The sequence below is a fragment of the Esox lucius genome, chromosome 12, assembly GCF_011004845.1.
Source record: "Esox lucius isolate fEsoLuc1 chromosome 12, fEsoLuc1.pri, whole genome shotgun sequence".
Lineage (NCBI taxonomy): Eukaryota > Metazoa > Chordata > Actinopteri > Esociformes > Esocidae > Esox > Esox lucius.
In genome coordinates this window covers 8,145,005-8,171,325 of record NC_047580.1, presented here as the reverse complement: position 1 = coordinate 8,171,325, position 26,321 = coordinate 8,145,005, and the positions used below count along the sequence as shown (strand labels likewise).

At 45.9% G+C, this 26,321-nt stretch overlaps 1 protein-coding gene across 2 annotated transcripts in view; it reads right to left on the bottom strand.

The window, feature by feature from the left end:
- Positions 1-7,444: 7,444 nt before the first annotated feature.
- The window catches only part of LOC105024968 (fibulin-2), a 33,776-nt gene continuing 14,899 nt past the window's right edge, over positions 7,445-26,321 (bottom strand). Inside the window, exons 3-16 of one of the 2 annotated variants that reach the window (XM_010895305.4) lie at positions 25,121-25,244; positions 24,421-24,550; positions 23,003-23,216; positions 22,694-22,906; positions 21,515-21,619; positions 20,185-20,286; positions 19,135-19,263; positions 12,161-12,298; positions 11,393-11,536; positions 11,164-11,292; positions 10,207-10,332; positions 9,745-9,990; positions 9,529-9,652; positions 7,445-7,889 (exon numbers count right to left, since the gene is read on the bottom strand). In XM_010895305.4, coding sequence (XP_010893607.2) covers positions 7,532-7,889; positions 9,529-9,652; positions 9,745-9,990; positions 10,207-10,332; positions 11,164-11,292; positions 11,393-11,536; positions 12,161-12,298; positions 19,135-19,263; positions 20,185-20,286; positions 21,515-21,619; positions 22,694-22,906; positions 23,003-23,216; positions 24,421-24,550; positions 25,121-25,244 — 2,282 coding nt within the window. In that variant the 3' untranslated portion in view covers positions 7,445-7,531. The remainder of the gene's footprint in view (positions 7,890-9,528; positions 9,653-9,744; positions 9,991-10,206; positions 10,333-11,163; positions 11,293-11,392; positions 11,537-12,160; positions 12,299-19,134; positions 19,264-20,184; positions 20,287-21,514; positions 21,620-22,693; positions 22,907-23,002; positions 23,217-24,420; positions 24,551-25,120; positions 25,245-26,321) is intronic. The other variant, XM_020051353.2, reaches the window with a different exon arrangement.

Sequence of the window (26,321 nt, the reverse complement as noted above, 5' to 3'; positions counted from 1 at the left end):
AACCAAATGGAACAGAGAGCAAACACCCAGCAGTGCCTTCTGGGCTTAGCCAGTTTAGTCAGTTCCTTCTCACTTAAGGTAATTAACACGTTCTGACAAAATAATCCTCACATCCTGTCAGTAAAGAGGTTTCAGGTACTGTGGTGGTTTTCCTCCACGTTATAATATTTTGTGCATCTGTACAAAACTCAGAGAGTTCACGTATTACCACTGAACCAATATTTATGCAACAGCTACACAATGAAAACTGTGGAATTTGGATCAAAAATGTAATTTATCAGCTCAGACTTCACTGATGGTGCTATTGAGAAGCAAGTGTGCTTGTGCTAGAGGTGAATGCATTCCAACAAACACTATTCAGCATCCAGGCACTTGACAAGACAGCTTTGTTCGACGTCCACCCATCCACCCCTGGGAGCACTGAGGTAATTTGTTGGATCCTCTGCTGGATTTTGTTGGATGCATTTGCAGTTGGTTTGGGTTTCTGTTAATTTTGTCCCAATTTGAAACTTATAGTAAATAATGTATTGTGTCACTATTGAGCCACTTTAATTGTAATCAAGAATACTCGACTGTCATGAGTATGGATAGTCTTGAATGAATCATGAATCATTTCTAGTGAGAACAATACAGAGTGTCAAAGATCATAGAACATGCTAAACTAAGCTACATATTTAGAGGGTCAAAGAGCCCCATGCTAACCTGCCCTGTTATTGGTGATGGTTTGAAGTTAGCATGACTTAGGGGAGTGATCTTTGACCTTCCAAATATTTTACAAAATATTAAATGTTGTTTCTTCTCTGTAATAAAGTAATAATAATTTTCAGGGTGTAGCCTGGAGAGGTGTGGCCTAGGAAGTGCTGTAGGCCACTGTATTCAGTGCATAAGCCCTCTACTCTTCCAACTGTCTCCATCCTATAAAGACTCAAATGAACAGCAAAATATATCTTTAAAATAATCTTTAGGTTTGCTAATAATTGTGACGTAAAAAATAGTCAACAAAATCAATTCTTCCCCACTTCTTTTCTTTGAATACCCCAGTGTTCTTTATGTCAGTTTTTTTCTCAATGTTTATTAGGGTTCAAATCATTTTGCAGGTGACTGTAGTTAGTTCTCTAATGACACATACTTCCATAGTGTAAGACAGTCAGGGAAGACGGTGCGCTAGCCTGTTCTTGTCTGGAGCTGAGAATGCCCATTAACATGTATCTCCCTCAGGTGGTGACCACCTGAGCTATCAAGACAACCATGTCAGTAACATCCTCCCTCCCTCTTCACCACGCCCAGTCCTCTGTCTCTCACATCCCGTCTTCAGACATTGCTGATAGTAATGTAAATTACAGTATCCTGGCCTCAGTCTGGCCTCTTACAAAAACCTGTACCTAAACACGAAAGACAGCAGTGACCCACAGTCAAGTACATTGTGTATTTGTTCAATTAAACAATGTTTCTCTACACAGGAATGTTGGACCGAAACAGTGTGAGTTTGGTAACCCCATTCTGATTATCATTCATGTTATTATTATCGTCTCAGCATCAGATTAATGTAAGAAATTAGTATAGGTTTACATTATGTAGCCTAATCCTAAAGATTAGTGTCAAGTTCATTCCAAACAAACGGAATTCCAAACTCAGTTACGTTCATTTGATAATTTCTCGTTTGATTATAAAAGCATTTAAATTCATAATTTGCAGCGTCTGAATTTCATCTTGTTGGTTATAAAGAAAAGACACACTTCTTTAATAGCATTTGTGTGAAACACTTGACTCCCCATAAAAAACATTACTGGCATTCTAACCTGATATTATTGTCACTGGCTTAAGATTTCCACATCATCAATCAGACAACTTTCTCTTGACCCTCTCCCTTTGTCAAGGAAATGTCAGAACATCCTGTGACTATCTTTTTAAAACAATTATAGTTGCATATCTCCTAACTCGCCCTCTCTGAGAAGTGTGATTCACCGAGTCCCTGAAACACAGCACCAAGCAAGCCTAGAACAGCAGATAAAACGAAATGGGGAAGAGGGCCATCAATCAAGGTCTTTGCATTCATAAGTACGTATGGGATGGCACCTCAATGGCAGGAAGTGCTTGGACTTGACACCAGTGAATGCGTAGACGAGAGCCGCCCACACAGTGAGGCGAGGTTGATCACTACAGCTAACACTGCTGACCACTTTCATCTTAGATGAAACAACTGCACGTGTATATTATGGTGTTTGTTAGTAAGTTGGTAAGTTTCGCCCATCATACTGTACTGGAAAATTCCACAAGCACATTAAATACTAATTGTTCCTCTCAACAGCCTAGTGTCTTACCTTGCTACAGCTTAGTATCTCCCCTGTGTGAAAGACACAGTTTAGAGCTCTGGAGTAAAGGACTAAATGCTGAAATCAGTTGGAGTCTTTTGTTGAAATGACCTTTTGATTATAACTCATCCAAACTTGCAGATAGCTGGCAAACGTCTCTGTTTTGATGTGCTGTATACATTAATACTGTTGTCAGGCAGCCACTAACGCCCTTTCCGTGTTTACAATCTGAAGGTCCTCAGAGCCCAGGGTGAGAGGAGCATATGACCTTTACTGAAACTGAAGCAAATGAGCTGTAGCTTTTCTTTATAGACACCATTATTGAAGGTTTTCATTTGGCAATTTAAATTACATTGGTCCCATATTCTTTAGAATGAATGTGAATAATTAATTATTTTTGACATTCATATTAAGAAAGAGAAAAAAAAACAATGATCCACTGCCAGCTATCATAGTTGGAAACTATTTCAGTAGCTATGGGTTTAATCGAATCAAATGTACATTGTAGTATTTACCAAGTACCTCTTTGTGACATGTATAAAATAAATGAAATCTCCAAATTAAGCTTGGTTGTGTGAAAACATCCATTTGTCCCAGGTAGTGTATGTTCGCAATGTTTTGTGACATACACCATGTGCTGTTGAGTTTGACTGTATTCCAGCCAGGCTTTAATGATCTAGGACTAGAGATTGAGTGTAAAGCACACTATATCCTGTAGATGGAGATGTTGCTCTTTAGAGAAAAGAGCTACAAAATCACACTATGAAATTCTCTATTTTATTTCACATCATAATTTTTATGTTGTTGTTAGTGTAAATTAATCTCATGGTTATGATCCAACCGAGGAGGTATGAAAAGCTATGTAAATAGATATGTGTGTTGCCAGGTTCAGACATGGTGCCAACATACAGATTCACTTGCACTTAATGAACACTAATAGGAGTAGACTGTTTGGTTTACTTAAAATCAAATTGAGTTAACGACTTGCATTAATTAGATTTTATGTGTAAAATTGAAAAGGTGCCTGTGTTACATTTGAATGTGTTCATACATACTGTGATAGGGTATAGTGGCAAGTGAAAGTTCGCTTTCACATTCTGCTGCCCTAGAATGTAATCTAAAAAGGAATATGTTACTTTTGTACCATGATCAAATTTACAAAATTGTTTCAAACCAAAAATATGTGTTTTAATACATGAGTGCACAGCCCAGTGTTACCGAGTGGGAGAACCAGGCCACCATCACATCTGTGAATCTCTGTGTAACTCATGGGTCAAGTTTATCCATTGCAACTCCTAGCAATAACCAATTCTTGTCTCCAGGCAGCGAGCCCGGTTCTCAGCACAGATGAGACGGATTGCTTGAAGGGGCCCTCTTACATTTATAATTTTTTAACGCAGCCAACATTGCATGTACTGTAGCAAACTCAAAATCTGCCATTAAAACATACAGGGATATAGTGTACCACACTGCCAGAGTATCAGGTTTCATGGGACACAAACGTGTTTTTAAAGTGGTTAGTCAACCGCAGATCAAGTTACAGTGTTTCAGCACCAAGGACAACACACGTGGATCTATGAACAGCTGAGGTTGGATAGTCTTTGATAAGGGGCATACGGGTGGAATTTAGTTTGGCACTGGCAATTGGAAGGACTTGGTAGGTTCTGTGGAGTAGGGGATATGCTCGGAGCATGTTGTTGGCCATGAGAAAGGGCAGCGTGGCGGATTATGTGTTAAGAGCAGCAAACACGTCAAGGCTGTGAATACATCAGATTTTAAGCACCTCCTGCTTTCTGGATTTGGGTCATCATTTGCATCCTCGCAGTGGGACCTCTTGCACACTCTTGACTCCACCATCTTAGTTGTTCAGTTGCTTCTGTTTCACAGTTTTTTTTCCATCTGCTCATAGACATAGATTTGCCCGTGTTGTCTGTGTTCCTCAGTGCGTTTAATCCAGCTAAACCTTCTGGAAATAGGTAGAAAGGATGTAGGTATAATGAAGTCAACCGTTCTAAAGCGACAACGTACATGTCAATTCAACTCTCTTTGATGTTGTGTGGTTATGGTGCTAGATCTGGCTCAGAGCTTCCATGCTCGGCATAACCAGCTCTTTTGCCCGTTTTATTAGAGCCTCAATTACCTTGTTGTGTAACGGGTGGCTAATGTGATATGAAAATCGGTGTTGTTAAGGTGCTGCTCGAGGCCTGAATCCGAAGAACCAAAACAACTTCCTTATTTGAGTCATGGTTGTCTTGCCCAGTATATTCACTGTGGTGCTAGATGCCCCAAAATTATAGGTGCATCGATCAAACTGTGATGGAACTGTTCCTTTCAACCTGTTCCCCTGCAACCGCCATGCTGTCCTGACTGATATAGAAGATAGCCATGAGAAATTACTCATTGTACATGGAATTCATGATTCTCATGCTTCACTATCCATTTCCACTATGTAGCTAAGCCCATATTTAGACAAGCCCACACTTTTGTCTAACACAGAAACAAGCAGATTTGAAAAAGATTCTAAACACTCTCCTTCACTCTGCACAAGCTTACATTTTTACAACGACAGATTGAGGCATAATCTCTGCTGGTCATATGGGAAATCATTTCTTTTTTTATTTGGGGCCCCCTCTGCCCTAGCAATCAGGGGCCCACTATCTGTTCGGGCCCCTAGGGGTCATGGGCCCTAAGCGACCACTTATGCTGCTTAAGTCTAGAACCAGCTCCAAATCAAAAGATTCTCAGAGCACCCAAAGGCTAGGGCCAGCACCAGAGATCATCATAACCATCCTTCAAACCAGGTTGGCAAAGGCCATGCTCCATCCGTCAGTGCATCCAGTTTGCGCTGTAACTCAATTCTGCAAGACAAAAATAGCGTTCAATTTGTAATAAATACACCAAGGTCTTGTGCCACAGCAATTCTGTTCGACAGGCAATTGCTTTCAATAGGGGGCATGTTTGTTTTTAACTTGAAAAAGGTTTTTCAGGATCAAATGAAATACAAAATAGTGTTTGGCTAGGCGAAAAGATGAACTTCTTTAGACCTCTGAGAAACCTAAACCTGACGGTTAGAGTTGTATGTTTTCCAGCATGATGTATTACTGTAATGGCAAAGACAAACTTTGCTTTCTAAGAGGTGTTGGAGGTAGCCTGACAAAATGCACTCATAAAATCTGAGTGTTTCAACATTGCTGTCCATCAAAGACTTTCAGAATGTTGCTCTCAGACAATTTCTTTTTAATAGAATGTCATTCAAATAATTCACAGCTGTAATGGCTGTCAAACTTTGTGGTGTGAAAACATACACAATCAAGACATCTTTGTTGTTTAATTTTTAATTAATTGAAAATAGGTTTATAATGTTTCTTGAATTTTGCAAATGTGGAGTAGTTTGCCTAGATTTTTTGGAAAAAATATACATGCTCTGTCTTTATTTTATATTAAATTAAAGGTAGCAAAACAGTAGGACTGTGCAACGTTTGTGCTTTTACTACCCACGGTACTGAATAGACATGGAAGATCAAACCATTTTGGTATTTTTTTTTTTACTAAAAATCTTTTACAGCAGAACAAAATATGATACATCCATTCATAATGTGTCTGAATAATACAGAGGTTCAAATACATGTCATAATATACTGTAATATTAAATTAACATAGTGGTACAAAATTCTTCAAGAGGATAGAAAGGAACAACAACTGAAAACAGTAAATAGAGATAACATTATCATTTGGACTGAGGCACTGACACTCTTTCACCACAAACCATTTTAAGACCACCACACTCAACTGTAAAGATGAGTTTTACCTCTAGCCCACTGATTTGAAGCTAGAATCCATAGTCCCAGCATATATTTTTGATTTATCAATTAATGATATACTGTATTCACATTGATTCTTGAAAGATGTTACTGCTGTCATACCCAGTTAAAAGATCCAAGAATTAAAGAGTGGTGACATTTCTCCAGCCCCATCCCTCAACAAATGTTTCACTTAGGTACTAACTTAACGATTTAAAGCGGAGTTCCTCTTGTCAACTAAGTCCCTCATCACGCTTACTTTTGTCAGAGTTGATCTTCAGAGTTGAAATAAACGTTTCTGTAACTAATCACTTTTTTGCGGACAAGGCCAGTTTTGCAGACTACGGAAGAGGATTAGTGCCAAGCAATAATAAAAAAAAATAAAACCATCTCGAGATTAAAGTCATTATAATGCGAGATTAAACTCGTAACATTTTGAGAAAAAAGTCGAAATACAATCTTGAGAATAAACTCATTAAATATCGAGAATAAAGTTTAGTAATCCGTTTTATGGTATCCTGGAAAACCACGAAACCTCGATGAATCGCGCGTAAGTGAAGCCAGCGATAACCTTGCATTTGTCCACTGGTTGTCAATTCATGTTGGACAAAAGCAAGTACATCGCGCAAATTGGACAGATTTTTTCTTCTAAAAAGACCTAGCCGCTTGCAAATTCTCTTTAAAGTTCGTATGCTAATTATAATTCTGTCAAAATTAGCTAAAGTTGATAGTATTTCTTTGTTACTGAAAAAAAGTCTATAATATAGCTTGACTAATTGATCCAACTCTGCCATGCAATGCTATGCAATGCACACTGATCGAATGCGTTATTCTCTACATTTAATTTCGACTTTTATTCTCGATATTTGATGAGTTTATTCTCAAGATTCTATTTCGACTTATTTTCTCCAAATTTAACGAGTTTAATCTTACATTATAATGACTTTAATGTCGAAATGGTTTTATTTTATTATTGCTTGGCACTAATCCTCTTCCGTATCAGACACAGACAAAGCCTAGCCCTGGATACTATTGATGATTACGTGAGGGATGGAGGCTAGGGTAGGCATTTCCAGACACTTGTGATGTTCCTCACACCATCCATGACATGGCGTGCAGAGGAACCACAGTAATGCCAAGCACCTCGGGCCACATACACAACTACTGTCATACATACGATTCTTCCATTGAGTTATATTTTTCCGTCAAGGACTAGGGTTACCCTGTGTCTATTAAACCGGCCCTTAAAGTCTTCTTTTTCGGCTGGACAGTGCTGAAGACGACCACTGAGATCACCTTTTATGATTACCGACATTGACTGTTGACTTCTTGTCCAAATTCTTCTGGTCCGTTACAGGGGGAGGGCAAGCCAGATAGAAGGGAATGGACTGGGGTAGGAGTGGGGGCAATTCCAGTCTTTTAGAGCGAGTTGGCCGTAATAAAGACATAGATTTTGGCCAGGAACGTAGTGAAGGTGCCCTGTCTCCACAGCTTCATTTCCACATTGATCAGGAAGTCCTGTGGCTCGCGCACCTGCCTATGGAGGTACACCGCGCCCGTGTAGGCATTCAGCTTCCGCGTGCTAAAGTAGTTCTCCTCATTGCCCTTGATGATGCTGATGATGACGTTATCCCCAGAGTAGGCGGGGGAGGGGCCGATGCGGAAGATCTGGGCGGGGATGACGATGTTCGTCTGGAAGCTCAGGTGGTAATAGGTGATCCTCAGGGGCGAGTTCTGACAGTCCAGGAAATTGGGGCAGCTCAGTCGCTCACACCGCCTGGAGGATCAGTGAGTGTCAGGGTCAGAATCACATAACACGTGCACGAGTATTAAAAACAACTGATTCTATCAGTGAGGGAGCTTGAAAAACGAGCCGATAAACCCATAAACTAGTAACAGTCAAAGGGCCTGAATCCTTCCAGGTAATTTTTAAATATGACAGGAGAGAAATAGATGAGAAATAAACCAGTGAACACAAACATTCAATCCTAGAAAGCTCTTCTGACTCCTAGTTGATGTTTCCTGGCCTCTGTCCACTGTGGCCTTTCCATTTCATACATGCCCTGACGCCTGATGCCCTGATGCCCTGACGCCTGATGCCCTGACGCCTGATGCCCTGATGCCCTGACGCCTGATGCCCTGAAGCCTGATGCCCTGACGCCTGATGCCCTGACGCCTGATGCCCTGACGCCTGACGCCTGATGCCCTGACGCCTGATGCCCTGACGCCTGACGCCTGATGCCCTGACGCCTGATGCCCTGACGCCTGACGCCTGATGCCCTGACGCCTGATGCCCTGACGCCTGACGCCTGATGCCCTGACGCCTGATGCCCTGATGCCCTGACGCCTGACGCCTGATGCCCTGATGCCTGATGCCCTGACGCCTGACACCTGATGCCCTGACGCCTGATGCCCTGACGCCTGATGCCCTGATGCCTGATACCCTGACGCCTGAGGCCCTGACGCCTGATGCCCTGACGCCTGATGCCCTCACACATTCCCCTCAAGGAAACATTGTTCCTTCTTGTCGACACTCCACTAGATTGGAGATTTTTTATTTATTTATTTTTTACTTAGAGGAAATCAAGACAGCACTCTTTGCCAGCCCCAGCAGGCAACATGAAAATAGCTTTGAAAATGCCCATTGCATTTTTTTCTTAGAATCTGTCTAAAAGAAGTTTCCCAGCTAGCAGTGATCGTTATGAGAACTGTTTCCTAGACTTCATTGAGGATGTGATGATTTCATGGTTATTTTTGCATACACACATAGTACAGTTGAATTTAATATTTGGTAATGTTTTAGGAATGTTTTCAAACTGGTTTGACATTGGGAATGTCTCATTATACTTAATATACTTCATACTAAAATGTTTGTTATAAATGCAATAAAACAGGGTAATGTAGCTCTGTTGGTAGAGCATAGCGCTTGCAATGCCAGAGGTTGTGGGTTCAAGTCCCAGGGGAGACCAGGTTGGAAATGTATACACTCACTACTGTAAGTTGCTTTGGATAGAGGGTCCACTAAAATGTACATTTAAATGCAATGGAATGCCAACCATAAGGAAAAGAATGACACTCAAGATGTGTGGTCAAAAAATGTGTAGCCTAACCTCTGGGAACCTTGTGGGAACCTCGGGACATCATTAGATGTTCCTTGTGGGAACACCCCTTATTTAGGACTAAGTTGAGCTCTTCCAACAGCTCGGTCTGGTACAGCTCAAGCACTGACTTTAAAGTTCAATGGGCAGAGAACTGACATCATTTGTAAAGAAGCAAGGTTTTAGGCTGCATGGTGGGCTCACAGCCAACAACGTCCCCTGGCGGTTTCCTCACAAGATCCGCATCCTCCCTCACGTATATCAGAAGGGAAGGAGAGCTCCAACTCGGCCGAACGTACACAGTAGGACCGAACTTACGTATCAGAGGATTTGCGGTAGTTCGGTGGGCAGCTGAAGGACAGACAGCGAAAGCCTCCCTGGATGTTGTAGCAGGTCTCAGCCAAGGAGCAGTTATGGGTCCCGACGGAACACTCGTCAATGTCTGAAACCCAAAACATATTTACCTGGCGTCAGACATGTTTGTGTGTGTGCTGGGGCGGCGTGCATACACAGCGCGTGCGTGGCGTTCCCCACCTCGACAGGAGCGTCCGTTGGGCGACATGGAGTAGCCGTACTCCGGGCAGGCACACTTGTAGCTCCCGGGGACATTGACGCATTTGAAGGAACACAGGTGGCCGATGCTCTGGGCGCACTCGTCCATGTCCTCGCAGGCGTGTCCGTCCTCCCTGAGGTAGTAGCCCGGTCGGCAGTAACACTGGTACGAGCCGTAGATGTTGGCGCACTCCTGACCGCACGGCTCGGTCAAACACTCGTTCACATCTGGAAGAAATTCAAAGGGCGGAAAGAGGCTGTCGCGTTGCAAAGTAACTGGCGAACGCCCCGTCACAGGGAGCCACAAGGCCATGTCTCCATGGGGCTTGGTTTATCGGTCCGATCTCACAGCCCTCTGGAGGAAGGACAGGTGGGACAAAAGCCCTCTTTGTCCCGCCAGGCTCGTAACAGGACACACACACGCACACCACAACACGTACGCACCTTCACAGTTCTTGCCGTTGGCGGATAAGCTGAAGCCTTCGGTGCAGGAGCAGTGATAGGAACCCGGGGTGTTCTCACAGGTCTGGGCACACAGGCGGCCGGGATATCGCCAACACTCATTCACATCTGACCGGGGAAGAGGGAGAGCGTTGTGTGTCAGTGTTACTCTGGGGGAAGGGGACACACACACACACCGTTATGTGTGTGTGTGTGAGGGAGGGAATGCGAAAAAGACACTGTAAGCAATGCGATTAGGTCTGTGTTAGCGTGTGAATGTGCGTTCAGGTGTGTGTGTGTGTGTGAATAAGCGGGTGAGGTGGAGGGGCCAGCTGCCTGCTGCTAGTCTAAACACTCTGCTTGGGTCTATTATTATTAAAGTCACAACACCGTGAATCAGCACATTGCTCTCTGCAGAGGCTGACTGACTGGCTGGCTAGCTAGCTGGTTGACTGGCTGGCTGGAGGGAACAGAGGATCAGGAGATAAGGCTGCAGCAGAACGGAGTTGCCTGAGAGAAGAACTGCAGAAGCTCTACCAAAATCCAGAGAGGAATATTAGAGGAAGACAGGACAGATTGTTGTTAGATATATAGAGAGAGAGAAAAGAGGACTGTGCTACTTCTCAACTTATGAGAAGAGACAGAAAATCAGTTTATTCAGGTTTTAATAGACAGAAAGGCAGCGGAAAGGCAAAGGGGAATGTCTATAGTGAAAGAGCAGTGGGCTGAGTTCCATCCCATGCTGCAGCGGGGCGTGTCGAGGGAGGCTCTTAGAGCTCAGGACCATCCCAGGCCACAGCAGCTGGAAACGTTTCTCATCCCGTTAAAATGTGACCCACATCCCAAGCATCCCATGAAAAAAGCATCGGAAGCGCTTTCCGATTAAAATGTCATTTCGGTCTGAGAACGAAAATGCGGGCGAAAAACAGGCGAGTTCGGCGGCCCGTCCCCGGTACCTACCCACACACATCTTCCGGAACATGTCGTACTGGTAGCCCGTGTGACAGTCGCAGCGGTAGGAGCCGGGCAGGTTGTGGCAGATCTGGCCTTCCCCGCAGCGGTGCAGAGAGGTCTGACACTCGTCCACATCTGGACACGAGAAGGGAGGGAGGCAGGGTGAGGGGTAAGCCAGGAGAGACGGGAGCGTGCGCTGGGGGCGATATTAACCACGACGGCTCCCGCTCCTTACCTATGCACCTGGCTCCGTCGGGGCTAGCGCGGTAACCGCGGCTACATATGAGGATCTTCCTCTGGCAGCTGTAGGAGCCCACGGTGTTGATGCAGTTGAAGCCGGGGCTGCAGGGCTGGCCGGCCATGACACACTCATCCACGTCTGATGGGTCCAGGGGGGGGAGAGAGGGGGGAGGGAGGGAGGACACAGAAGTAAGAGAGAGTGTCGGGACGTATTCGGAAAGGGAACATTTCATGAAGGGTAGGATGGGAAAGGTGGAGCAGAGGACCAGGTGAGGACAGGGTGAAAGAAAACACGGAGACAACCCGGGGACACGGCGCCTGTTCTCTAACACCGTTGATCAGACCCAGACACACATCATACACTCCAAATCCGTGGGATCGATTGGGTGGGTGCGCGTTTGCTTGTTTCCAACCATTTCCTATCTTCCGACTGTACATTTTTACACTGCGGAGCAGAACTGCCTCGACATGTCCCCGGTTCCTGTCCCTCGGGCCCATTCCTCAGCCTCAGAATGCACTGACTGGAGGAGTAGGACGGGCTTTCATCGCCGGGCCCTGTTCCCTTCTGATCCCCTCCGCCTGTGTGGCGTTGAACCCTTGTGATCTGCTCAGTGTGGAGTTCAGCCTCACTACCTATGCGGTATTTACCCCTACAGCTGATATGGCCCAGGTACAACACAACATATGTACAGACCCACTATTACATCCATAGTACTATGGTGACTAACAGTGGCCCAGGGCAAGCCCAGCTGAGTTCTCTCACCGATGCAGTTTCCGTTGAGGTCCTGCGTGAAACCCGCGGAGCAGTGGGGTTTGGCGTTGCACCTGAACGAGCCCTCGACGTTCACGCAATCAAAGCCAGGTCTACAGTTGTGAGTCTCTTGAACACACTCATCGATGTCTGTAGACAGGAATTAACATGAGGTAGGTCAGAAATAAAAACAAATATACATAGATCAACTGTGAGTTTGTACTGTATTGTAATCCACTATGAGGTACAACAACTACTGTGCCTACCCAGCCTCTTAGGGTGTCATGCTGACCATAACCACTGGGTGTCACTGTGTCTCTGTGGCTACACTGTGCCGCATTTTAATGAGCAGATAAATCATTTCTCAGCACTCTGCCTCCCCTTTAAGAAAACAATCAACAGTAAAAAATTTCATTTTGCCCCTTCAGAGAGAGAATCGTAGGAATGTTCCCATCACCAATCATCGTCATCCCAGTGGTGTCAAAACAGATACTGCTTATTATTTCCACATTAGGAATCATCTCCAGTGAGTCAGCTTGTAACAGTGTAGCGATTAGTCTTCGTATTCTCTGGTGTTTGTATGTCTGTGATAGTAGTAGTTTTAGCAGTACATTTCAGAGTGCCCAGTTCCACATCTCACAGCTTCCCAATGCTTCTCACAGCTCCTCACAACTTCTCACAGCTCCTCACAGCTCACCACAGCTCCCCACTGCTTCTTACAGCTCCTCACAGCTTCCCACTGCTTCTCACAGCTCCTCACAGCATCTCACAGCTCCTCACAGCTCCTCACAGCATCTCACAGCTCGCCACAGCTCCTCACAGCTTCCCACTGCTTCTTATAGCTCCTCACAGCTCCCCACAGCTTCTCACAGCTCCCCACAGCTTCTCACAGCTCCCCACAGCTCCCCACAGCTTCTCACAGCTCCCCACAGCTTGTCACTGCTTCTTACAACTCCTCATAGCTTCTTACAGCTCCCCACTTCTTACAGCTCCCCAGAACTTCTCACAGATCCCCATAGCTTATCACAGCTCCTCGCAGCTCCCCACAGCTTTTCACAGCTCCACCTGTCTCCTCTGGGATTCCCAAGCTGATAATCATCCTGACTCTCAAGCTGCTGTACATAGCTGTCATAACCAAGATCTGGTGCCAATTTTGCATCTGTGTGTGTTGTTGTAGGTGTGTGTGTGAAGCCTATGTGTGTGTGCTTGTTTGTCTCTATGCGGCAAGCGCCAGTGTTCCTTCATATGTGTTTGAAACCAAATGCACTGTGTGTGTGTGTGTGTGTGTGTTTGGGACCATGGCATCTCTGTAATCCCTCAGTAGGTACAATGCTAAAAACACGGATTCTGGGTAGTGTGGGGCTTTAACTAGCCCATTAAGACCATCCAGGCGCTGACACAAGCCTGGCACAGCTCTCACAGGCCGGAGTGAAGCTCTGACAACAACCAGGCAGATACACAGATACACAGGGACAGGGCCAGGGACACAGGGACAGGGCTAGAGACACAGGGACAGGGCCAGGGACACAGGGACAGGGCCAGGGACACAGGGACAGGGCCAGAGACACAGGGACAGGGCCAGGGACACAGGGACAGGGACAAGGACACAGGGACAGGGCCAGAGACACAGGGACAGGGACAGGGCCAGAGACACAGGGCCAGGGACACAGGGACAGGGCCAGGGACACAGGGACAGAGACACAGGGACAGGGCCAGGGACACAGGGACAGGGCTAGAGACACAGGGACAGGGCCAGAGACACAGGGACAGGGCCAGGGACACAGGGCCAGAGACACAGGGACAGGGCCAGGGACACCGGGACAGGGACACAGGGCTAGAGACACAGGGACAGGGCCAGAGACACAGGGACAGGGACACAGGGACAGGGCCAGAGACACAGGGACAGGGCCAGAGACACAGGGCCAGGGACACAGGGACAGGGCCAGAGACACAGGGACAGGGACACAGGGCCATGGACACAGGGACAGGGCCAGAGACACAGGGACAGGGCCAGAGACACAGGGACAGGGCCATGGACACAGGGACATGGCTATAGACACAGGGACAGGGCCAGAGACACAGGGACAGGGACACAGGGACAGGGACAAGGACACAGGGACAGGGCCAGAGACGAACGGGACGAACGGGTGAGAAACTGGCGGGTTGAAGCATTGCCACTGGAAGGTAACTGGAAGGGAGCGGCTGGACAATGCTCAGAGACCAAGTTCTCCCTCCAAGCACAGACCACTATTACTGGCTAAGAAATTAGGGGAGGCAATCAACTCCTGAAGAAACATGTGAAGTGATTGTGCAAGACGTGGAAGTCAAAGGGGCTTAATTCGATTGGGGGGGGGGGGGGGTGAGAGGTAACGGGAAGGTAAAACAAAAGTGGGTGGAAAGTCAATAGGATTGGGAGATAAAACGGCCCTTCCTTCTCCATTTGCACAGTTCAAAATCATCGCTGGTTAAAGTGCTTCCAAATATTGAATAGGTCAAAACATCTACGTGGTGAAACATTAATTGAAGTGATTAATAATCCCATTAACCTGTCAGCCAAGTCAATGACAGAACAAATTTAGGCTGAGGTAAAACCATACACACAGTGTAAGCTTAAAGTGTGTATAACTGAAATGTGACAAAAAATCTAGTTAATATATTAAACTCTGTTAAGTATATATTGTTCTAGTGTGTGATATATACTGTGAAATAATTTTTTGTTTCACTTATGAAAGATAGAAAAAAATCTCCAGTGGAGACCTTTATCAACCTCTCTCCCATCATAAATGACCAACCAGATGGCAGCATGTTCATACATCACCAACTTCATCCTGCTCCACTAGGGGACGCCGAGGCCTTATTATGGTTAAAAGTATATACAGTGGGGAGAACAAGTATTTGATACACTGCCGATTTTGCAGGTTTTCCTACTTACAAAGCATGTAGAGGTCTGTAATTTTTATCATATGTACATTTCAACTGTGAGAGACGGAATCTAAAACAAAAATCCAGAAAATCACATTGTCTCATCTCATCTTCATCCGCTTATCCAGTATCGGGTCGCGGGGCAGCAGCTCCAGCAGGGGACCCCAAACTTCCCTTTCCCGAGCCACATTTGCCAGCTCTGACTGGGGGATCCCGAGGCGTTCCCAGGCCAGTGTCAAAATATAATCTCTCCACCTAGTCCTGGGTCTACCCCGAGGTCTCCTCCCAGCTGGACGTGCCTGGAACACCTCCCTAGGGAGATGTCCTGGGGGCATGCTTACCAGATGCCTGAACCACCTCAACTGGCTCCTTTTGACGCAAAGGAGCAGCGGCTCTACTCCGAGTTCCTCACGGATGGCTGAGCTTCTCACCCTATCCCTAAGGGAGAAGCCAGCCACCCTTCTGAGAAAACCTATTTCAGCCGCTTGTACTCGCAATCTTGTTCTTTCGGACATGACCCAGCCTTCATGACCATAGGTGAGGGTAGAAACGAAAATTGACCGGTATATCGAGAGCTTTGCCTTCCGGCTCAGCTTTCTTTTCGTCACAGTGACATTATATGATTTTTAAATAATTTATTTGTATTTTATTGCATGACATAAGTATTTGATCACCTACCAACCAGTAAGAATTCCAGTTCTCACAGACCTGTTCGTATTTCTTTAAGAAGCCCTCCTGTTCTCCACTCATTACCTGTATTAACTGCACCTGTTTGAACTCGTTACCTGTATTAAAGAAACCTGTCCACACACTCAATCAAACAGACTCCAACCTCTCCACAATGACCAAGACCAGAGAGCTGTGTAAGGACATCAGGGATACAATTGTAGACCTGCACAAGGCTGGGATGGGCTACAGGACAATAGGCAAGCAGCTTGGTGAGAAGGCAACAACTGTTGGCGCAATTATTAGAAAATGGAGTCCAAGATGACGGTTAATCTCCCTCGGTCTGGGGCTCCATGCAAGTTCTCATCTCGTGGGGCATCAATGATCATGGGGAAGGTGAGGGATCAGCCCAGAACTACACCTGGTCAATGACCTGAAGAGAGCTGGGACCACAGTCTCAAAGAAAACCATTAGTTACACACTACGCTTTCATGGATTAAAATCCTGCAGCGCAGGCAAGGTCCCACTGCTCATGTCCAGGCCCGTCTGCCAATGACAATCTGGATGATCCAGAGAAGGAATGGGAGAAGGTCATGTGGTCTGATGTGACAAAATAGAGCTTTCTGGTCTAAACTCCACTCGCCGTGTTTGCAGGAAGAAGAAGGATGAGTACAACCCCAAGATCACAATCCCATCCGTGAAGCATGGAGGTGGAAACATCATTCTTTGGGGATGCTTTTCTGCAAAGGGGACAGGACGACTGCACTGTATTGAGGGGAGGATGGATAGGGCCATGTATCACGAGATCTTGGCCAACAACCTCTTTCCCTCAGTAAGAGCATTGAAGATGGGTCGTGGCTGGGTCTTCCAGCATGACAACAACCCGAAACACACAGCCAGGGCAACTAAGGAGTGGCTCCGTAAGAAGCATCTCAAAGTCCTGGAGTGGCCTAGCCAGTCTCCAGAACTGAAAGCAAAAGAAAGTCTTTGGAGGGAGCTGAAAGTCCGTATTGCCCAGCGACAGCCCTGAAACCTGAAGGATCTCAGAAACCTGAAGGATCCCAGCGACAGCCCTGAAACCTGAAGGATCTGAAACATATGAACTCTGTAATTGCAAACAAAGGTTTCTGTACCAAATATTAATTTCTACTTTTGTGATGTATCAAATACTTTTGTCATGCAATAAAATGCAAATTAATTACTATGTAATTTTCTGGAATTTTTTTTTAGATTCCATCACTTCGACGGCTGCCCAATCCTTTGCTAAGGGCTGTCAGGTCCCTGTACGACCGAAGCAGGAGCTTGGTCCGCATTGCCAGCAGTAAGTCAGACTTGTTCCCAGTGCATGTTGGACTCCGGCAGGGCTGCCCTTTGTCACCAGTTCTGTTCGTAATTTTTATGGACAGAATTTCTAGGCGCAGCCAGGGGCCGGAGGGTGTCAGGTTTGGGGACCACACAATTTCGTCTCTGTTCTTTGCGGATGATGTTGTCGTGTTGGCCCCTTCAAACCAGTACCTTCAGCATGCACTGGGACGGTTTGCAGCCGAGTGTGAAGCGGTGGGGATGAGAATCAGTACCTCCAAATCCGAGGCCATGGTCCTCAGTCGGAAAAGGGTGGCTTGCCCACTTCAGGTTGGTGGAGAGTGCCTGCCTCAAGTGGAGGAGTTTAAGTATCTAGGGGTCTTGTTCACGAATGAGGGAAGGATGGAACGGGAGATTGACAGACAGATCGGTGCAGCTTCTGCAGTAATGCAGTCGATGTATCTGCCTGTCGTGGTGAAGATAGAGCTGAACCGCAAGGCGAAGCTCTCGATTTTACCGGTCAATCTACGTTCCTACTCTCACCTATGGTCATGAGCTTTGGGTCATGACCGAAAGGACAAGATCCTGGATACAGGCGGCCGAAATGAGCTTTCTCAGCAGGGTGGCTGGGCGATCCCTTAGAGATAGGGTGAGAAGCTCGGTCACACGGGAGGAGCTCAGAGTAGAGCCGCTGCTCCTCCACATCGAGAGGGGTCAGCTGAGGTGGCTTGGGCATCTGTTTCGGATGTCTCCTGAACGCCTTCCTGGGAAGGTGTTCCGGTCCCGTCCCACCGGGAGGAGACCCCGGGGAAGACCTAGGACACGCTGGAGGGACTATGTCTCCCGGCTGGCCTGGGAACGCCTCGGTGTCCCCCTGGAAGAGCTGGAGGAAGTGTCTGGGGAGAGGGAAGTCTGGGCATCTCTGCTTAGACTGCTGCCCCCGCGACCCGGCCCCGGATGAAGCGGAAGAAGATGGAGATGGATGGAGATTCCATCACTCACAGTTGAAGAGTACCTATGATAAGAATGACAGACTTCTACATGCTTTGTAAGTGGGAAAACCTGCAAAATCGCCAGTGTATGAAATACTTGTTTTACCCACTGTAAATACAGAGTGGAATACGATATCGCTTCATTTTTGGGGCATTTGTTGAAAAGACGCTGCTGAATCACCAGTATAGTCTACTGACTCACTAAACATCTGTGGGTAGTCACCACAGGGTACAGACTAATAAACATACTTAGTGTTAAACTGTACTTTTCTGTGATGTATATAAAGTTTATTATTTGTACACGTTTCGTCTCTGCATCTGACAAAGTACAGGTGTCTTCATCTATACAATTCAATCTAAACTGTATATATGTGTACGCATTTGCTTCAATTTAAACTGTCCAAACTGAACTGTATAAAAAAATACCCTTGAGCAAATGTAAAGGGTTAAAAGACAATGTGATATGACAGCTAGGATGTATCCATTAATTAATCAATTTCTAAATTAACATTTCACCCATTTGAAACCATGACCACCAGCAGTGTTATGAAAATGTCTGTGGAAAGAACAAGAATAGCGCTTTAATTTCTCAAACCATCGAGGGGGGGAGCGTGCAAGCCATGTAAGGTCAATCTCCATCCCAAACCCCAATCAGCAATCTGAAGTGGCATCCGTTATGGGCACAGAGTTCAAATGTTCAATGGGTCAAATGTGGTTTGTGGAAATAATAAGGAACCGTTTGGAGGTTTCCTTTTGGATGGGAAGACAGTCAAATTAGATCTTTTCACAGATCCTTGCACAAAAACAACAACACAATGCTAATGCTTCATTCAGCTTCAAAACAGTGTTTGTCTGGTAAGCTGTGAAATGATATAATCACTCAATGCAGCCTGCATAAAGCCAAGTTAAAAGGCAGCTCCCATCCTCTGACTAAGTCACTCCCAAGGTGGCAACAGTGACCGTGAAACTAAACAATAGGGTTTCCTCAGATTGGGAAAGCTGAACATAATACACACTTGTTGTGTTGCCACCAGTTACAACCATTTGTGGAGGGTGGCTGTTTGGGCGCCGTTCCAGATCTCAGCAACAGAGCCATCTCCATACCTTCACAGACGTCACGGTTGACCTGGTAACCCGGGGGACAGGTGAACGGACGCTGACACACAAAGCTCCCGGCCGTGTTCACGCAGCGCTCATTCGTCTGACAGGGACGGGTCGAACACTCATCGACATCTGCCAAAATCGGAAAGCCAGAGAGAGACAGACAGAGGTGGGGTGAAAGGTGGCGGGAAAAAAAGAGGGAGAGAAATATTCATGTGAAAAAGACAGAATGAAGAAAAGACACAAGTTGGGGTGATTTGGACGAGCGGTGGAAAAACATTAAAGTAAGAGGGAAGAAATGGAATGAAAAGTGTTGAACATTAGAAGAACCATATTCAACCCGAGAGGGGTTTGTTCACCATGTAACTAGTCCCAGATAGATTAACCTGGCCCCTGGCCACAGAGGAAAGGGATTGGGGACACAGTCGCTGGGTATAAGTCCCACACAATGACAGATCTGTCAACAACACCGCACCACCATTCACCATGACACAACTGAACAGTCCACTGGCCCCAAGCAGGAAGTCCCAGGCTGCAACAAGAGGTGGATTATCCCTTTAATGTGGAATCAGAGAAATCTCTCTAACAGCATTGCATAACCCAGGCTTTTTTTTACCAGGGCGGCTTTAAGAGATTAGATCGCTGGCTGGCCGGCTTTCTTGTGAGATCCAGAGGATCCTGTAAAGATCCAGAGGATCCTGTAGTGTGTGTGAACAGGGATCTCTCATACGGTCACCGTACAGGCGTGTGTGACGCGTCGCAGTTTAGGTACATTGCGTGTGACGGTTGACGTCTCTCAGTGTGAAAGGCTTTGTTTGTCCGCATCCGAGCGTCTCTCCCTCCAGTGTCATTATAAGGAAAAGGGGATTAGTGCTCTAGAATGCAGACAGCAGTTCTTCTCTGTTCCATGAGACTGGAGAAGGTGGCAGTTATTTATTGTAGAGACTCTGACACACTAGACACAGCTGAGTTGTGGGAGTGTGAATATATTTTTCCATATACACGCATGTTTGCTTGTGTGGGTGTGTGTGTGTGTGTGTTTGTATCCCTTACCTTCACAGGAATGTCTATCAGACATGAGAGAAAATCCTGGAAAACAGGAGCAGTGAGGGTGTCCGGCCACTGGGGAACACTGTTGCATGCAGGGGCCATTTCCTGCATGAGGGGAATATCATGAGACCAAAACACGACACGATGTCACACACCAAAACATGACACAGTACATCATCAGACCAAAACACGACACGATGTCACACACCAAAACATGACACAGTACATCATCAGACCAAAACACAGCACAATGTCACTCCAAAACATAAACACAATGTCACACACCAAAACACAACACAGCACAATGCCACACCAAAACACAATACAATGTCACACACCAAAACATAACGCAGCACAATGTCACACAAAAACATATCACAGTGTCACACACCAAAACACAACACAGCACAATGCCCCACCAAAACATAACACAGCACAATGTCACACCAAAACACAACACAATGTCACACACCAACACATAACAAAGCACAATGCCACACCAAAACACAACACAGCACAATGCACTACCAAAACACAACACAACACAATGTCACACACCAAAACATAACACAGCACAATGCCACACCAAAACACAACACAATGTCACATACCAAAACACAACACAGCAGAATGTCACACACCAAAACACATCACAGCAGAATGTCACACCAAAACACAACACAATGTCACACACCAAAACACATCACAACAGTAGTAAAGGTGACATAAAGTCACAGATCATGTCCCTGGCCCAGCAGAGAACTAAGATAACCTCGGTGATTTACTCTGTTCCTGTTTACTCATTTCCTGTTTCCACTTTGACCCCTGAGCTGTTCATATTTTATTTCTTACCACGGCCCGCCGGGACGGGACCCCACCCTTGTTATGGAGACAAACACACACACCCTAAGGAAACCGCCCCCCACTAAACATAATATACTAGACGACAGAAGTATGACCACACACCTATTAATATAATTTCTATACTGTATGTGACATTTAAACATACAATGAGTCAAATATAACTGAGTGTAGGACCAGGAGGAAACGATGTGAAGGAATCACACCTACAAGTGACTAAAAAAATAGGCCCTGGTGTCTCATAAAGAATGATGGTGTCTAATGATTTCAAATATTCAATTTGGTTCCACAGTGGTTCCTCCTATAGCCACATCACCATTATAATATGACTAGTATGGCAAATTGATTCCAGATGCATTTGGATATTTTCTAGCCCAGCGTTTTACTGGGTTTAAGGTCTGACGACGCAGTACCCTGAGGTCTACCGGGTCTACGGTTTCACCACCCTGGCCTCCAGCCAGGTTCTACCCACCCTCGCAGGGGTTGACAGGGGCTGGGGTGGTGGGAGAACCTGCGGAGGTTGACTCCACATCTGGCCTGTCGTCTTCTCTCAATCTGTTCTCCTCCTCCACCGTCTCTGCGAAGACAGGAATAAACTCATCACGGAAAAGACTCATTAAAGAGCACAAACAACAAACCGCCCGGAGTCATTCTATCTTAGCGGATAAGGAGAAGGCTGTTAAACGCTTCCAATTCATACAAATATAAAGCTAAGCAGCCACAGCGCACAGATTAAAGTTACCTCAGAGAGACAGAGAGAGAAAGCGAGAGAGTTAGGGTTTGACAGGAATAGGCATGGCCTGCAGACAAAACCTGTGTTTTTATTAGTGGCACTCACTGTGCAGACTCACTGTAATTTTCCATAAAGTAGGTCTCACATTAGATTCCTGTTCAGACAGGCTTGCACGGCTGAAAGCCCCATTTGATTCAGGTATGGCACGCTTACTGTAGGTTCGGGGATTCATGACCATGTTTTCTTTACATCTAAATGTATGTAGGATATTGTTGTGTCGGCCGTGAAAAGTCTTTATAGTAGTAGAATTCAACCATATACCACTGCAGCTTCTGTGGTATTGATTATATAACGTAATCTCTGAGATTACTCTCTACAAGCTAAACATGATCTGCTAGCCCAAAACATCTCAAAACATCTACCAGGCTAGCAGATGAGCTTACTTAGGGGGTTGGAAAGTGAGGGTTGCGAATGTTTATTTATCAGCCCGATTAATTAATCGGACAGGAAAGAACAGTAGACAGGAATGATGTCTTTAGCATGATAGGGAATAGGTAGTGTGGACAGAAATAACCTGACAGCAATCAGAACTCTGCCATTCATTCTGCTGAGAGACCAGCTGAGAGAAAGGCTTTGGCAGGAAACACCTGGCACTCCTGTACACCATGTCGGGAGTCGGCCCTCTTTCAGACGTTTATACACTTCAAATGACAGAGCCGTTGTATACTTTAGCTGTTAACCCGGGTGCCAATCTGTTTCCACTTCACCAGGCCTGTCATCGTCCAGCCAATTAAGGCGACCGTGTGCGGCTATTGAATGGCACCCGGGTTGTTAGCTAAGCAATCTTCCCCATACACATGTTGGGGGGGGGGGGGGCTGTTGACACGCTCTTACAACCTCCGAGTCGTCAGCCTTTACCTGGATGACAGGTGACCGCGTCCTGTTGCAACACATAGCCGGGGTGGCAGGCACATCGGAAGGACCCGGGAGTGTTGATACACCTGTGGTGGCACGCCTGGTACACCTGGCACTCATCCACGTCCTCCGTCTCCAGGGGACCCTCCACCGTGTTGTCCCTGTCCCGCTCCTCCCCGATTGAGAAGGCCTCCTTGGGGAACTGGCTGTCTGACACTACGGGACGGGGAGAGAAGAGCGGCTGTAATGCGCCTCCACTACTTCAGTTAAGGAGGGGCGGGGAGGAGTAGGTACGCGTCGGCGTGACTCTACCTCTCGTCGGCGCCAAGGTGGGGTCCTCCGCGGGCCTCTCTTTCAGGACTTCCAGGTCGTTCCCCTCGCCAACCCGCTCCCCCACGTCCCTGTCTTCGCCCTCGCAGCAGGTGAGGAAGACGTGGCTGCAGGGGTAACCCAGGTACTGGTGGGCTTCGCAGGGGTGGCCCTCTCTACGGAAGCGCCGGCCCAGAGAGCAGCAACTGCAACACTCCTGCTGGGTCGGAAGAGACCAGACATCAACAGGATCTGCCCAGGGTGGCGTAGAGGCCGACCAATCACACGTACGATGTGGCGCATCGGAGGAGCGTCATTGAAATATATTAAGGTAACAAAGTTTCATCCAGATTTCCAACCTCTGTCCCCAGTTTCAACTTTCTATCCCTGCCTCTGCAGAAAATTGTTCAGGATTCATAGGTGGGGGGAGAAGATAAAACCGGGCGAAACATAAAACCTAAAATATGTATAGTGGGGCTCACAGAAGTGTTTTATGACTTGAGTCATGTGGAGCCTATGGTGGAGTGGTGAAAGCCAATATTTAACATTACACCGAGGCGTGAGTTTCTAATGGTGCCCTGCTGCTCAAGGCACTCTTGGTACTTTCTGGAACACGGTTCTAATGGCAGATGAACAGTTTCTGGAAATATGGCCCAATTCACTATGACTCCACGCTACAGCCTGACGATTTGACTGTCCCTGACAACCACTGCAAAACTTGGATTACCCAGCGACGTTTTCTCCAGATGTATCATTTATCACTATAACGATTCCAAAGTATGGGCGAGGCCAAGCTATTGATCTTGGGAAAACAGCTTGAGACATCTCCTGCAGACCTGCAGCCTTGTTTTATGACCATGAACGTCCTAAAGCTGTGCGAACCTCGACCACAAACATGCTCCTTCCGCGCTAAGTTGTCTAAATTGAATAAGAGTAATTGAATCACAGAGGACTCTGAACTCCTCTCCTGATTGATACAGTCTACTGACTAGGGCCAGTGGAAATCTAAAGGGAGGTTTTCTTTTTAACTACTTTTACAGACGTCGTTGTGGCATCCATTTAGTCAACAAAACTATCCTATTGATGTCTTGCTGAGGCATTTAGATTGATTGAAATGATTTCCAGGTTGGCCACGTTTGATCTTAAATCTTGTCTGGACCTTATATAATGTCATGGCCACACATATTTAGACAGCTTATACAACAGTTAAGGGAACATGGCTACAGAAAATATAGGGCCATGGTCTTCAATCGAAATCCAAGCACTTACAGTATATTGAGTGCTTGAGTTTTCCAAAGTGTTGTCTGAGTCACGAACAACAGCATATTACTCAGTGTATGCAGTGCGGGCCATGCAGAAATTCAACCCACGTCTTTGGTGTGGCGCCCATTGCAATCAAGCTCCGCGGAAACCACATTTACCTTGTAGGAGTCGGCACTACACTCGTCACTGCTGTCCACCTCACACATGGCTCCCGCTCTGGCTGCATTCATCCCAGAGAAACAGCGACTCTCCTTCAGGGTTCCTAGACAACACTGTCTCTGAGCTGTCCTGCAGAGAGAGAGAGAGAGAAAAAGAGAGACAGAGAGAGAGAGAGAGAGAGAGAGAGAGAGAGAGAGAAAGAAACAGAAAGAGACAGAGAGAGAGACAGAGAGAGAGAGAACCCAAGAAGATGGGTTAAGATGTGAGTCAATGTTTTGATGGTACCTAGACCCAACTGTGGTCCCAAACAAGCATTGGGTTGGCCAGCTAGCTCTTTCTCTGTCCAAAATCAGCATTGTCCGGAATTGTTAACTATCCAAAGGTGAAACCTATTAAGACAAAAAGTGAAACCAGTATGCTGTGCAATACAATTTCATTTCCAATAACTGCCTGCAAAATGTACAGTTTCAAAACTAAAACTGGTAATGAAGTTGTAAATTGTGATATAATTCACTTTACATAAAAAAAAAATTACAACATAAAATAATACATTTTATTGAACAATGCCTCACAACAATGACATGGGCCTAAAAGTGAAAATAAGTTTTTAGATGATTTTTATTATAAAATCCTATATTTCAGTCGGCTAAACGCTACACAGATGACGGACTCAGTAGCTACACATCTGTGTGGGCCTACCGACAGATGGAGTGTCTGTCATCTCTGGGGAGATCCATGTTCCTGCAGTGGCTATTGGCTGAGGCCCACTTCTCCCCAGTATCACAGCAGATCTCTACCAACTCCTTGGAAGAAATGACAGAAACTAGAGAAACACACATACGGCCACACACAGTCACACACACACGGATGGGGTTTTAGTCAGGGTTACAGTGGGAACATGAAAAGAAAAGCAATATAAGAGAATTACAGTATCATCATCATCATTCATTCACATTTTCTTCTTGCCTCTTATTCAGAGTACCTTATGGGGCAATAAGTGTGAAATGCCTTGCCTAAGGGCACCTTGTCAGCTCTGGGAAATCGAAAGAGCGAAAACATTTTTACCGTTCTAATGCTCTACTCACTGGGCTACATTCCTCTGCCATGGACATCAGAACCGAGTGTGTAACATTGTAGTCCATATCTAAAGACAAATCAATTGAAGGAAGGCTCTGTATCCCGGCTGCTGTGTTATTGTTCCACGTGTCTTTTATGAGTTATTGACTTTGGTCTGAATGTGCTTTTGCTGAATAGATTGAATGCACATTCAGCCGCATAAGGAACCAATCATGTTATTCTTTTCCACCTCCGTCTCTCTCTCTCTCTCTCTCTCTCTCTTTCTTTGTTTGCCTGGCAGGGAGCATTAAGAAACCTTACACTCTATAAAGTACACTTCAGAGCCAATGCATCCGAAATCTTAGCCTGAAGGCTAATCAGTGTTCAGGCACCATAGTATTACATAATCGCCACATTAAACACCAGGAACAGACAAGGGGGAAATGTAACATCTCTTTAAGATGTTCAAAACTGCTTGGGCTCCTCGGTGATCAACACTATGACATCAGTTCAGGGCTTTCCAGCTTTTATTGGTGCCTCCCATACTGTGTTTGTAGAAAGAATATACATTTCCCAGTGTAGCCCAGCCAGTTGGAAGGGTAGATAAAAAAAAAAAACTACAGTTTAATGAGCAGAGCCGTCTCCACTCTCTTCACCTTGGTGTCTCTATTTCACCTGTCTCCTACTGAATATTACTGTGTTTTAATATTCCCCCCAAAAGATACAAAATCAGTGATCAGAGTGACTGTCCACTCCTATAAATCCCATTCTTAAGAACTGATCTGTTTTCAGGGTGTTGAGGAGGATTCTTCTCCCCTTCTCCCTACCTTCAGGCAATGCTCAA